The 13,416-nt window shown below is 37.7% G+C and overlaps 1 protein-coding gene across 1 annotated transcript; it reads left to right on the top strand.

Moving 5' to 3' along the window:
• Positions 1-652: 652 nt before the first annotated feature.
• Positions 653-10,900, top strand: LOC100497391 (methylcrotonoyl-CoA carboxylase beta chain, mitochondrial-like). Its single transcript, XM_002938970.5, has 12 exons — positions 653-1,045; positions 2,239-2,435; positions 3,560-3,738; positions 3,834-3,914; positions 4,168-4,346; positions 5,335-5,527; positions 5,938-6,029; positions 7,708-7,864; positions 8,075-8,197; positions 9,020-9,165; positions 10,360-10,441; positions 10,748-10,900. The coding sequence occupies exons 1-12, from the start codon at positions 822-824 to the stop codon at positions 10,829-10,831; spliced, it is 1,737 nt and encodes a 578-aa protein (XP_002939016.3). The 5' UTR covers positions 653-821; the 3' UTR covers positions 10,832-10,900.
• Positions 10,901-13,416: the final 2,516 nt, after the last annotated feature.

The following is a 13,416-nucleotide window of genomic DNA, read 5'->3' as shown; positions in this document are numbered from 1 at the left end:
AAATATAATGTGCTGCCTGCGCTGGTAATAAAATTTGTTATTGCTTTAGAAGTTCTACTAAATTCTTTAAGTTTTATAAACAGGGTGCTCTGTAGCCATTCAAGCTGAATAGGGCAAAAAGGCTCATTTTTACATATATTATACATCTTTATTGTAAGCTCTACGGGGCAGGGACCTCCTTCCTACTGTGTCTCATACCACATGGCACGTTTTCCCTGTGCATTTATGTATATATTTATTGTATTTATTTTTTATAACACATGTCCTGCCTGTGTGTAATTTTGTATTTTGTAAGATTGTACAGCACTACGTACCCTTGTGGCGCGTTATAAATAAAGTTATACATACATACATGCATACGTAATGGCTGTGTTTAATACTATGGTTTAAATTCCTGCACAGAAAAATAAACAAAGGTATTTGAAACTCTTTGCATAACTACAAACTGAAAAGATTTCTCATATAAAACAGGATATTTGTTACCAATAAATAGTTTATTTGAAGATACTAAATAGATACATAAAAACTTTAAATGGAAATAAAATTGTCTTTTTAAAAAAGCATCGAATGTGTTATCTTTTCTATACGATGAAGTGCAAGGCACCGCGCCACCTAGCGGGTGTAAAGTAGAGTCACAAGGTCAACCCTGTGTCGAATCTGCTGCCTCTGACAGACAGGCAGGCTGTTGGTTGCAAAACGAAAGTGTAGCTGGGAAAAACTTTCTAAGTATTTGCCCTTCACTTTAGCTTTGAGAATATTTAGGACTTTGGTCTTCAGTTTATGCCCAAAGCGCTGAAGTTGTGGAGGGGCTAATAATATTGATGGCGGCATGGGCTCGGCAGAAACACTTGTTGCAGGCTCTAGGCAGGGATTCTCCACTGTTACCCCGCTGTACCCCCACATGTGTGCCATTTAGCAGTAAGGCAGCAGCGAGTCAAAAGAGAGCTGGTGCCCAGTCCTACCCAGTTATCAATGGGGATATCCCGCCTGTGTGTAGGCATGTGTATGAGGCAAACGCCAGGAACAGCCAGCTTTGTGGGCACAGGTGAGTAACCAATAAGCTCGGATATTTAAACGGCAAATCGACACAATTTATGGCTGGTGTTATGGTGGTATAATCATGAGAGAAACACACAGTACTGTCTGTGGTTATACTGTGTACAAGCTATTCATTCTGTGAATGCTGAAACTTATGCATTGGGAGCAACAATATTGCCTAACTCTAGAGGGTAGTGCTATCTACAGCAAGATGTCTATCATTTATTTATTTGCAAGAATATAGATTGTGCTCTGGCAAAGGGAAGCAATAGGGTAGCTCCCAGTGACACACATAAATGCAGATAAGCAGCGTGTGATGTATATAGTCTGTTTATGGGAAACCATTTAATAGGGCTGGGCGATATACCGTTTAATACCGAATACCGGTGTTTTTTTTTTTTTTTAAACTATATTCATTTTTCAGATACCGCAATACCGGGGTGTTAGGGTACTCACCCGTGCGGCCCGGTTTCGCGCGCCTCCTTGCGTCAAAGCGTGCACGTCCGTGACGCGCTGACGGTGCCGGTTCTGCGCATGCGTGGGGGGTATTTAAAGCTATCAAACGCCTCCTACTGTGCTATGTTGTCTTCGGCCTTGCCTGGGAAACTAAGCCTGCCTGATTTACCTTACGACTTTCTGTTGCCGATCCTTCGCTTGCCTGACTCTGATTTTCAATACTGCAGTAATTATTCTCTAATTTATTAGGAAATGGGGTTAACACATAATCATGCATGGAAAAAAAAATACTGTCAAATACCGTGACACCGATATAATTTTGAAAAATACCGTGATATAAATTTTTGGTCATACCGCCCAGCTCTACCATTTAAATAAAAAATAAGTATAACATTCAAAGTTAAATCCCACAGTCAGTTTATATTTGGTTGCTATGGTCAATGACCCCCAACAATCAGATAGAATTTTAAACTACTGGCTGACTAGGCCTGAATAGGAATGCTAATAATTATAAATATGAAATAAAGACCAACTAAAAATCTTCTTAGCTATAAAGTTTTATAATACAGTATTTCCTAATTTAGTATGGGCATTTACCTCCTGCAACTGAATTACATATATATATGAAATCTACATAAAAAATGTAAGTTAAATATGTTTAGTATAATAAATTTTAGTCTCCGAGTTTGCTGTATAATGAATTGTTGGTCACGTTGTAAAGCACATGTTGTAATTTCCCTTCAGGTATGCAGAATTAATAAATAAAATTAAGCAAGGAGGAGGGGAGAGTGCAATACTGAGGCATACACAGCGGAATAAAAAGCTGCTTGTGCGTGAGAGACTGAGAATGCTTCTGGATGATGAATCGTTCCTAGAGCTGTCCCCAATGGCCGGTCTGGGTCTACCTTATGGAGATGTTCCTTCTGCAGGCTGTCTCACTGGTGAGTGCTCAAACATGAATTCAAAGTTTTACCAAGAACTATGTTAGAGAACAGCATGTTTATTATATAGTTGGTCTTTCTTTTTATATTTTATATTTCCCAATCACCCCTTGTGCAGTTCATGCACACCTCACTTGGTTCCAGTGGTTCTGGGCTGCTGCATGCGAGGTGTAGTAAGATATCTGACTTCACTCTACTGCACATGCGCCAGTCCTGCACTGTTGCAAGGGTTGACTGAGAAATTGATCAGAGATGGCGGAGTTGGAGCAGTGGATGGGGACTTTTGTCTGTGGAGGGTTTAGTTCTCCATTAATCTTTGTATTTGTAGTTTTGCAGGCAAAACATACTAGAGTGGAGAAAAGAAAGGCTTACCGTATTTTAATTAAAATTGTAAAGAAATAGTGAAAGGTAGCACAATGAGCACAAGAAAACAAAAAATTACTGTAAAATGGGATGAAGCAAGGAAAAATTTGTATGATAGTAATGGTAACAAAAGTGGAGCAAAGATGGTTGGAAAGCGCAAAGAGGTATATGACAGAATATGGCAGTGGATAGAATGTGAAATCAGGAGAGTTGGGAGAGCATATGTTGTGAAGGGAGCAAAATTGTTTTTTGAGACCCCTGTCATTGGGATATAAGGCAGACATTAACAAGGACAATGTATGGCTTGGTAAACAGTTTGTGAGCTAAAATCAGCTAAAATCAAGGATTTTATGACCCCAGAGTCAGAGGAGTTAAAGTGCATCATACATTTGGTACATGGTGAATATGCTATCACAATACTAAAAATGGATCAGCTCCTATAGCAATAGGGAAAATAGAGGTCATTTCCAAAAATAGTGCGTAGATTCAGATGTTTTTTAGATTCATGCTGTAGCAAGATTATAATATTTAGTCCAAAACCTCCACCATTCAGCAAAAGTGCCTATTTACAAACCACTGGTTGCCCATAGTAATCAATCAAGCAGATCTCGCTCTATTCCTATGCCTAGGGAGTATTAAGTCTAATCACCTCACACCCTCCATCACATGGACATGGCAATTCTTGTCTCAAAAAACAGAGATGTACCAGCTACTTTGTGACAGTATTCTGCAGTTAGTGAACAGCAATTTTGTATTTTTAGGTGTTGGGAAAATTTGTGGAGTGTGGTGTGTGTTTATTTCCAATGATGCCACAGTTAAAGGTGGCACAGCTTATCCAATTTCTGTAAAGAAACAGCTGAGGGCTCAGGAAATCGCTATACAGAACAGACTTCCCACTGTTTATTTGGTGGACAGTGGTGGTGCTTTTCTACCACTACAGGTAAGATCACTGTGAGAGAGCTCAGTTTCTTCAATATTCAGGTCACTCCTTGTAATACTAGAGTATTAAAGTGATTTGATCTGTTGGATTAACAGGCAGAACTTTTTCCTGACAAGCAACATGGCGGAAGGACATTCTATAATGAAGCTATAATGTCGGCTATGAAAATCCCTCAGGTATTGCAAGTCATTTTTGTCATTAGCTCATATAGTCAATGGATATTTGTACTTATACTCTCTGTATATTTATGTAAAGTAGTAGGGTGCTTTGCTTTTAAACAGTTGGGAAACCCCATTTGCAGTTGGCTAAACCCAAAATTAAAGTTGGTCTTTTATAACGCCATTTCTGAAGGACAGTATAGTATAGTAGCTTTAATGAGTATAAGCCTATCCTATTCTGTAAATACATTCTATTTTGTATATGGATTAGGTGGCTGTAGTATGTGGATCTTGTACTGCTGGAGGTGCATATATTCCAACAATGGCAGAAGAAACTGTAATAGTTGACAAGATTGGAACCATATTTTTGGCTGGTCCACCGTTAGTTAAAGCTGCAACTGGAGAAGACGTCTCTGCTGAGAATCTAGGAGGAGCAAAGCTACATTCTAGGTTATATAACTTTCAGTCTATATCTGTAACTTTTTGCTTGGTGCTCTATACAAGAATTTTGCTTTTTTTTTTCTTTTGAATGTGAGCTAACCCCTCCCACAAACGCAACACAATGCAGTCCTGCTCTGCAGTTCTGAGGCATCGTAATGCCTCTGAACTGCAGAACAGAACTGCATTGTAGTCAGGCACAATCTTTGGCCACAGCACTCTCATTCCTATCTTGTATTTTGATTGGATTGCATGCTAGTGCGCCTTCACCCATGCAAAGGGACCAAAATGTGCAGGGTGTTTGGTTCTCTTTTAGAGCTGCTAGTGTTAGTTTGTCTAATGAAAATATTAATATATAATTATTTTTCCTTTACTATAGGGAGATGCTTCTGATGCTAAACTGCTAGCAGTTTATATCTTTTCAACCTTTATAGCCCTAAGCATGTATAGCTTAATTCTGCTTATCTTCAATCTGTCTACTATCGGTCTACTCTAATTGTAAAATCACCTTGCTAGGCCTAATGTCATTAGGTTGTATTTAGTAGGCAACTGTTACGGTACAGGTGCTTATTAAAAGTCACTTCAGATAAAAAAAAAAAAGTCAGATAAGCTGGCCATACACGCACCGATAATATCATACGAAACGATATTCGGTGCTTGTATGGCAACTCGGCAAGGTGACCGATTTCACAGAAGGCTGCGGATATCGGTCGACTCGCCGATCGGGTGGGTTAAAAGATTTTGATTGGGCACCATTGAAGGCGCCCAAGCAAAATCTATGTTCAGGGCTGAATTGGCAGAAGGAGGTAGAAATCCTATTGTTTCTACCTCCATATCTGACGATTCAGCCCTGAACGTTAGTGGAGGGTTGGAACGATCTTTCATGCGACCAATCAAGTCATTGTGGCAAATGAGGAGCAAATATACAAAACACTTTTATGATACAATGAATACTTGTCTAAACCAAATATGATGCAACACTTTTTCTTATTTTCTATAGAGTCAGCGGATGTGTTGATCATTTTGCATCAACAGAAGCAGAGGCCTACACTTGTGCTCGACATATTATTTCATCCCTAAATTTTGACCCCGTTCCTGAGGATTCATCAGAGTATGAGAACCCTTTATACGATGCAAATGAACTTACAGGTCTAGCCCCTCTGAATTACAAGAGCACTCTCAACATTAAACTGGTAAGAGGCAGTGTTTTTGTAATTCAAAGTTAATAGGACCCCAAAACACAAATTCAGCTTTCTGTAAAAATTGTATAGGGGTGTTATTTATCTTACTTTTCTACAATAACAAGGGGCTGCCTTTAGAAAACATGGATGCAAAGCAACATTTTTTTTTTGCACTTTAAACATTTCAAATTTGCTGCAGAGTTTTTGAATGAAGTGCAAAGAGTTGCACAGCACTGCATACGAATGGGACACTAGTCTTCATTTTCTATTTTTTGTGGTTTTTAAATTACTTCTTTACATTTTTTTTTTCATGGCTGCTATTTTCTAACAAGGCAGCAGTGTGGAAATCTAAATTAAAGATGAATAGTAAGCCTTGAAAAGCCTTTTCCTGCATTATGATGTTCGCTGCTTCAATTTTGCAGATTCTTAGCCGACTTCTCGATGGCAGTAGACTTTTGGAATTTAAAGCTGATTATGGGACAACTTTGGTTGCAGGCTTTGCATCAGTTGAAGGGTAGGTTATAATATAACAATATTTTTACAGGACTAAAGAAGAATGCCCTGTCTCTGCATAATTTTAGGCACTCATTTTGTATTGATATAGAGATGGGTGAGAGATTCTTGGGGTCTATTTTCATGCTCTTTACCTATTCTTATTTTGGAATTGTTTATCCCTGAGTTGCCCTGTTGTTAAAGAATTACCAGATAATTACCATGGCTCATGCCCATTGTGTTTTGTTGGTGTGGTTTTCTTAGTGTGAAGCTGTCAGAAAGGATCTCTCTCTCTCTTTCTCTCCCTCTCAAACCATCCTTGCTGACAGCAGCAACTTCCCTTTCTTAATTCACTGCCAGTGGCAGATGCTGGTACCCTAATGTTATACATGCCTAAATAGTGCTAGTGCTAGTGCCTGGCATATATAGAGTGTAGTCAATACAACTAAACAGGAATATTCCAGTCAAATACATTCAGTTACAACCAATTAACTTGAAATTATATAGAATTTATTTGGTATTGATATATCATCACATTAAAATCAAATTAAAAACTTGGCTGGCCAGCCTACCTTATTCACAACCACATATAGTTACATTCATTTAAAACCATAAATGCACTGTATTATAGGAGGTAAAAGATTGTTTAAAAACACAAAAAAAACCCTATTTCAAAAACCCTTAAATAGCAAGAAAAAGGAGAAAAAAAAATCAAAGTCACTAAAATTGAATATTCCTCTTAAAGAGGTATTGTGTTCTCTATGCAGGTTCCACTTCAATTATCCTGGTGGGGGTTGGTGAGAGGGAAAAGTTCTTAATTTGCAGAGTTAATTCTCTTTATATATTCAAGCAAGATTTATATATAGACCAATGTCTCTTATAAGTATCTGTGCTGCTGTATATAGCGAAATATTACCACAGTCTTTAGTGGCCAATATAGTTGCACAAATTAGTGAATTAATTGATGTTACTTATATAATTGTTTTCCACCACCGCAGGGTAATTTTACTACACCAACGACTATTATGGGGCATCCCCCAGTTGTTATAGCCGTGTAGTGTATATTTTGTAAAAGATGAAAAAACAGAACAATCTCAACCAGCTTTAGCATGTTCTTTGCAGCACTCGCTTAGACTTCACCGCTTGTTTTCATTCGCATTAATGACCATCTGGAAGTAATTAAGAAAAATTACCCTGCGGTGGATGCAATAAAATTTTTCTCGCTAAAACTTGAGCAAGATCTTGTTGTATTAAATGTCAGCTTGGTCACATACTTGTGCTGCAGGGAGTATTTCAGGCCCGCTCTTTTCTACACCTGTGATAGATGGACTTTGCCAAAATGGCACCTGAGATTCTTCAGAGGCTTACCTGCTGTTTTAGCTGCAGAACAGTATTACTTACTCCTTCAGATCTGGACTGGTATTCAAAATAGGCTCTGGCATTTCAAGTTCACAAAGGCCCATACTGTCAGTGGTATTTTACCATAGGCCATTTGGCAAATGCCAAAATCTACAGATTGCCAGTTTGGGCCTGCAGCTGGTCACCAGAGCAAGCCATAACAAATAATGTATATCCACGCCAGGTAACATCCCTTTACCTGGGCAGGTGAGTAATACTGGGAAGCAACACGTTTAATACTAGCAAGCTAGTTTTACAGATACCTAAACCAAATGCAGAATGTCATTTTTATATTTTTTCAGTAACTTGGTTGGTATTGTGGCCAATAATGGAGAGTTAACACATGATGCCTCACTAAAAGGAAGCCATTTTGTGCAGTTATGCAACCAACGTGGAATTCCTCTTCTTTTTCTTCAAAATACAGCCAGCCAAGAATCTGTACCAACAAATGTTGTAAAGGTACAGTATCATTCTAACTGTATACTTATAATGTTGTAAAGGTTTTTAATTAGTTGTTAGTTATGTTTCTCAACTGAATGATCAAACAAAAGGCTAGTATCAAGCATTGTGATCAAACATGTTTTGATCTCAGACATTAAATATTATATCTTGCTACAGAAATGTATTAATGTAGCCCAGTAAACTGCTTACATTATGCATTCATTTCAGGCAGAAGAGCAAACCAACCGACTGAAAGCACAGGCTGCTATGATTGCTGCTGTTGCTTGTGCCTCTGTCCCAAAGATTACCCTCGTTATTGGTGGCTGCCATGGGGGAGAAAGCTTTGCCATGGTATGGATAATGGTGTTTCCCCAGGCCTTCATTATGATATTGCATTATTTTTGTGCTTTGATGTACCCTTATAATTAAGCCTAATAGTTATCATTTTTATAAGGTGAAAATGTAAAATGAGAGGTTGGGAAAGTGGATAAAGCAATAATCTATGTTATAATAATACTATGTAATTACATATACTATGTAATTATTTGATTTTATTATTTTTATTTATATTTTGGAGAAGAAATAGAAGATAACCAATGGTTGTGTAGGATAAAGTACCCCTTTATTTGACTTTTCAATACAGTAGCCTATTTTGATCAGTTTGTTTGGCTAGATTGTGCACAGTGTGCAAGGGAACTTTTGGGTCTTAAAAAACACATACAGACATAATTTTGATGGAAATGATAAAATTCCAACTCTGTAGTGTGTGTTTTGACAAGCTGGCTACAATTGCACTTGTAACAGCTTCTCCTCACAGCCACAATGATCCTGAACTTTTGGGAAAATACCTGCATTCTGGGTAAAAAACATGGTGATTTGTGTAAAAAAAAGTGTACTGTGCTCTTGCATAAATGACCCATATATTCCACAAGATTAACCAGACAAACATGGAAAAAAAATTTTTAAAATGAAGTTGCGGAAACAGAAATATAGAAGGCCCTGCTCACAAAAGCTTACAGTCTAAAGGAATACAACAGAGAATGTGTCTTTGGCTTAAAATTGTTCACTGCTTGTGTCAAGTGTGTTTGTTTTATTAACTGAAGAGAGCCTTTTTTATACATACAGAAAATGCTGTTAATTGCCATTGTATTCTTTTTTTCTCTGTTACTGTAGTGTGGCAGATCATTTGATCCAAATTTTCTGTTTCTTTGGCCTAATGCAAGAGTCTCTCTGGTGGATCCTCACAGTGCCTCAGAAAACTCCCAATGGAGAGAGCAACACCACGCACATGACGCAGAAGAAAATACAAAACTGAAGAAGTAAGATGATTGTGCTTTCTGCAATAAATAACTTCCAAGTTCCAAGCCTTAAACTAATGCTTACTCCCATAAATTGTGGGCATACAGAATTATGTATATTCATAATTCATGGCAGCATTAAGATACTTCTTGCGTATGCATGGAAGTGCAGTCTGACTGCATTTTCGTTGCTACTCTTTAGCCATGAACAGACTTGCAGTTTTCTGCCTTAAAAGTGCATTTACATGGAAACCACAGCTTGCTAGAATTCCCTTTCAAACCAACTGGCATGTGCCCCCAAGAAGATGGATCTGATGCCAGTTTAGGACACTCTTCTGCATTTAAATTTGCTGTAAATGTTCTCCTATGAAAATTCCATTAGATGTTGAAATCTATATTAGCACAGAAGGTCATAAACCCTTATCTCAGATCAGATAGGGAATATCGTTTTTAATATAGGTGACTTGAAATTCACAAACTGCAGTGCAGGCCATTGCCTTTTGGTGGCAGTTAGCACCAGACAAAACATTCAGGAACACCCGCTTTGCAGTATCAACCAAAGGATCAAACAAGTCATAGGTTGTATGCATGATAATTCATGGACAAAACAAAAACTATAAATACAACCACTATTACTAACTGTAGATATTAGTATCACAATAGCCTTGGATATTCTGATTGATCAAGAACTCATCCAGGCCCCTCTTAAAGGCATTAACAGAATCTGCCCTCACCGTGAAAAACCACCTACGCTGCTTCAAATGGAAGCTCCTTTCCTCTAATCTAAAGGGGTGACCTCTGGTGCGTTGACCATATCTGAAGTGTGCTCTTTTTCTGCTTAATAAAACACACATAGCCTTAGTGAAACCACAGACAGGGCTTGCTGATTTAGATTTTTTCTTTACTCACCTCAGTAAGCCACTGAGGTCTAGCTGTAACTAGAATTTACTGTGCAGTTTTGATCTCCAGTGCTTAAACAGGATATTATTGAATTATAAGGGATCATATAATAATCTCTTTAATGCTTTATTTACCAGTAGGTGCACCCATTTTGATTAGAAGAAAGGAGATTCTGTCTAAATATATGGAAAAGGTTTTTTTACAGTGAGAGCCATGAAGTTGTGGAATTCTCTGTCTAAATCACTCATACTGGCACATACTTATTTATATTCACTTATGCTTTGTGAACATTGAGTGTTGTCTTTCTGTATTCAGGTTAAAGAAAGAGAGCACAGCATTTTACTCAACAGCAAGACTGTGGGATGATGGCATAATATTACCTCAAGATTCAAGAAATGTAAGTATTATGTTGCTTAGGGATCCTATCCTACTATAATGTGTGTATATAATATTTATATAATGTATAGGGAAGCTGCTGGCTAAACATTGGTTAATTTATTACATAGGTACGTAGTAATATGTAACCTATTGGTACATAACTGATATACCAAATGCAATAAACATTCTTCTATACTACCTATGTATTTATTTGTAAAGCAACTTAATGACACTTGTCAAATCACCCACGGTTTTTTAAAGCACATTAAGAGAAAAACGACTTATGTTATTCGAATGCTAATAAATCATCAATTCTTTTACCTAGGTAATTGGCAAGTGTCTTAGAATCATCAAACAGCAAAAATACAAGGATTTCACATATCAAACTTCCCCTGTATTCAGAATGTAAGTTTTATGTTTAAACTAATATATTTTTAAATATGTAAATATATTATTCACAATAAAGATTTATTAAGAATTTAGTGTTTTTCTTTTAATTTTTTTAACCATTGTTTTCAAACTTATGTAGGTTTACTCAGCTTGGTGAGATGCATTGTATGCTAGCTGCTAAAAGCTCTTAAAAATAGTAGTTGCTAGGCAATTAGAATTAATTGCAGCTATATTATTCAAATAGACTTTCATGTTTAGGGAAAAACTATGCCTTGAATGACTAACTGGAAAAAAAACATGGCAAGCTTTATTCTAAGGTTTTATTTCTGATGTCTTGATTTAGTTCAGCCATGAGTCGAGAACCATACCATAGGTACACTTTCCTAGCAGCAGCTGAACACCAGCAGGGAAGTAACCTGTGCTGTCTTGGTATGCAAACCCCATTTACAAAGAAGTTGGGACACTGAGTTAAATGTAAACAAAAAGAAAATGGGATCATTTACAAATCATTAAAACCCTATATTTAGGTGCAAATACAGGGAAACCCCGATTTTACATTTCCCAGGGGGCAATATCAAAACGGCATAAATTCCAGTGGTACAAAGACAAGATTTGTGAGATTTTTTTTTCTGAAACAGCTATGCCAATTTTAAATATATAATGCTATACTGCAAATATTTTCAATGGGTGACAGGCCAGGACTGTGAGCAGGTCAGTTTAGCACCTGGACTCTCTTACTACGGAGCCATGGTATTGTAATACATGCATAATGTGATTTGGCATTGTCTTGCTGAAGTAAGCAAGGCCTTCCTTGAAAAAGGCATTGTCTGGATGGCATCATATGTTGCCCCAAAACCTATATATATCACTCAGCATTAATGGTACCTTCCCAGCCCAGAAGATGTGGTGTCCATGATTTCTACTGGCCGGTTTTTAGTCCATCTTAAATGAGCTTCGGCCCAGACAAGGCGATCATGTTTATATATGGTTTCTTTTTAGCATGATAGAAATTAAATTGCATTTGTGGCTGCAGTGATGAACTGTTGTTCATAGACAATGGTTTTGGAAAGCACTTCTGAGCCCATGCAATCATTTGCACTACAGCATTAGTCTTTAATGCAGTGCCGTCTGAGGGACGTAAGATCACTGCCATCCAATATTTGGTCTTGTCCCTTGTGTACAGGGATTTCTCCATATTCTCTGAATCTTTTAATGATAGTATGTACAGTAGATGATGAAATTCCCAATATCTTTACATTGAGGAACAGATTTCTTATATTGCTGCAATATTTGCCTGCAAAGTGTGTCACAGAGTAGGTACCCCTTCCCATCTTTATGTCCAAGAGACCCAGCCTCTCTGAGATCCACTCTTTCTAGCATAACACATCTTTTGCAGTCTTTTGTTACCCTGTCCCAACTTTTTTGGAATGTGTTTCTGGCATCAAAAACAAGGATATATTCTTCAAAAAACTAATACTTAGTCTTAGTATTATTAGTTTAATTGAACATATAGTACAAATATTAAAAATATGGTTTAAATGTTCTGCAAATTATCCCATTTTCTGTTTATTTACATTTTACAAACATTGTCCCAATGTTTTTTGGAAATGGGGTTGTAAGTTTAAGAGCTAAACGTCCAGCTTCTTTAGCAGTAGGAATTCTCTAGGGTTGAAATAAGGTTAGGTAGGGGCAGGAATTATTATGCCATGCCCACTTTCAGGTCACTCTCCTATGGCATACACCTGCTCAAAATCACAGCCACATACTGACTGTATTTTATTTGTAATATATTCCCTAAAAAAAGCTCCATAATTTTATACATATTCATTCCTTCAGCAGCAGAAAAGCTGGTGCAGGAAGTTTGGAGTACGTGGGAGGAGGGAAGGGGGTCAGGTGACAGAAGATCACTCCTTTCTTCCTCCTTCCCTGAAATAGCAACTATTGGCTGGGGGGTGACTCTGTTGCCAAGGTGACAGCTGGGGACAGCTTTCAGAGGTGGGGAAGCTTTCCGGGGAATCTGAAACTGGGTCACTTCCCCTGAAACAGGGACTGATGGTAACCTTATTGTGAATACCCCTGACAGGTCCAAGCAAGAGAACAGACACTGTGGTGTGGTAGCCTTGGGCTGCCAAATGGCCCTACACTGCAATAGTTATTTAACAGAAAAATGGGAAGCGGGAATATGTTGGAAATCGTCCAGGAAATAGAAGACCTTTAGGAAAACATAATTACTGTACATACCATTATCATGTGCAACATGCATCCTGCAACCTGCAGCATGCGCAACAGCCTCTGCAATGCATACAAGTACCATACAGTATGCCTCTATTGGTAAGTAGTAAAGAAGTATATTGAAGTATATGATAGGTTTCTAGGCTAAGCAACAAGATGGGTTCTAATAGCTCAAGTTTTATTGATTGGTGTGTGGGCTATGTATCAAAGAAAGTCATGTGATGTATTTTGTTATCAAAAAGTACTTATGAAAGACAGGATACATGAGGAAGCTGGTATGTTAATCCCTATCTTCATACTATTATTATATTAAGCTTTTCATTTAGGAAACAAACTCTACTTTTAGCAAGCAGTTGGTTGTAATGTTAAATT

This window comes from Xenopus tropicalis, chromosome 4, assembly GCF_000004195.4.
Source record: "Xenopus tropicalis strain Nigerian chromosome 4, UCB_Xtro_10.0, whole genome shotgun sequence".
Taxonomy (NCBI): Eukaryota; Metazoa; Chordata; class Amphibia; order Anura; family Pipidae; genus Xenopus; species Xenopus tropicalis.
The sequence above is the reverse complement of the archived record's forward strand: the minus strand, read 5'-3'. Positions and strand labels throughout refer to the sequence as shown.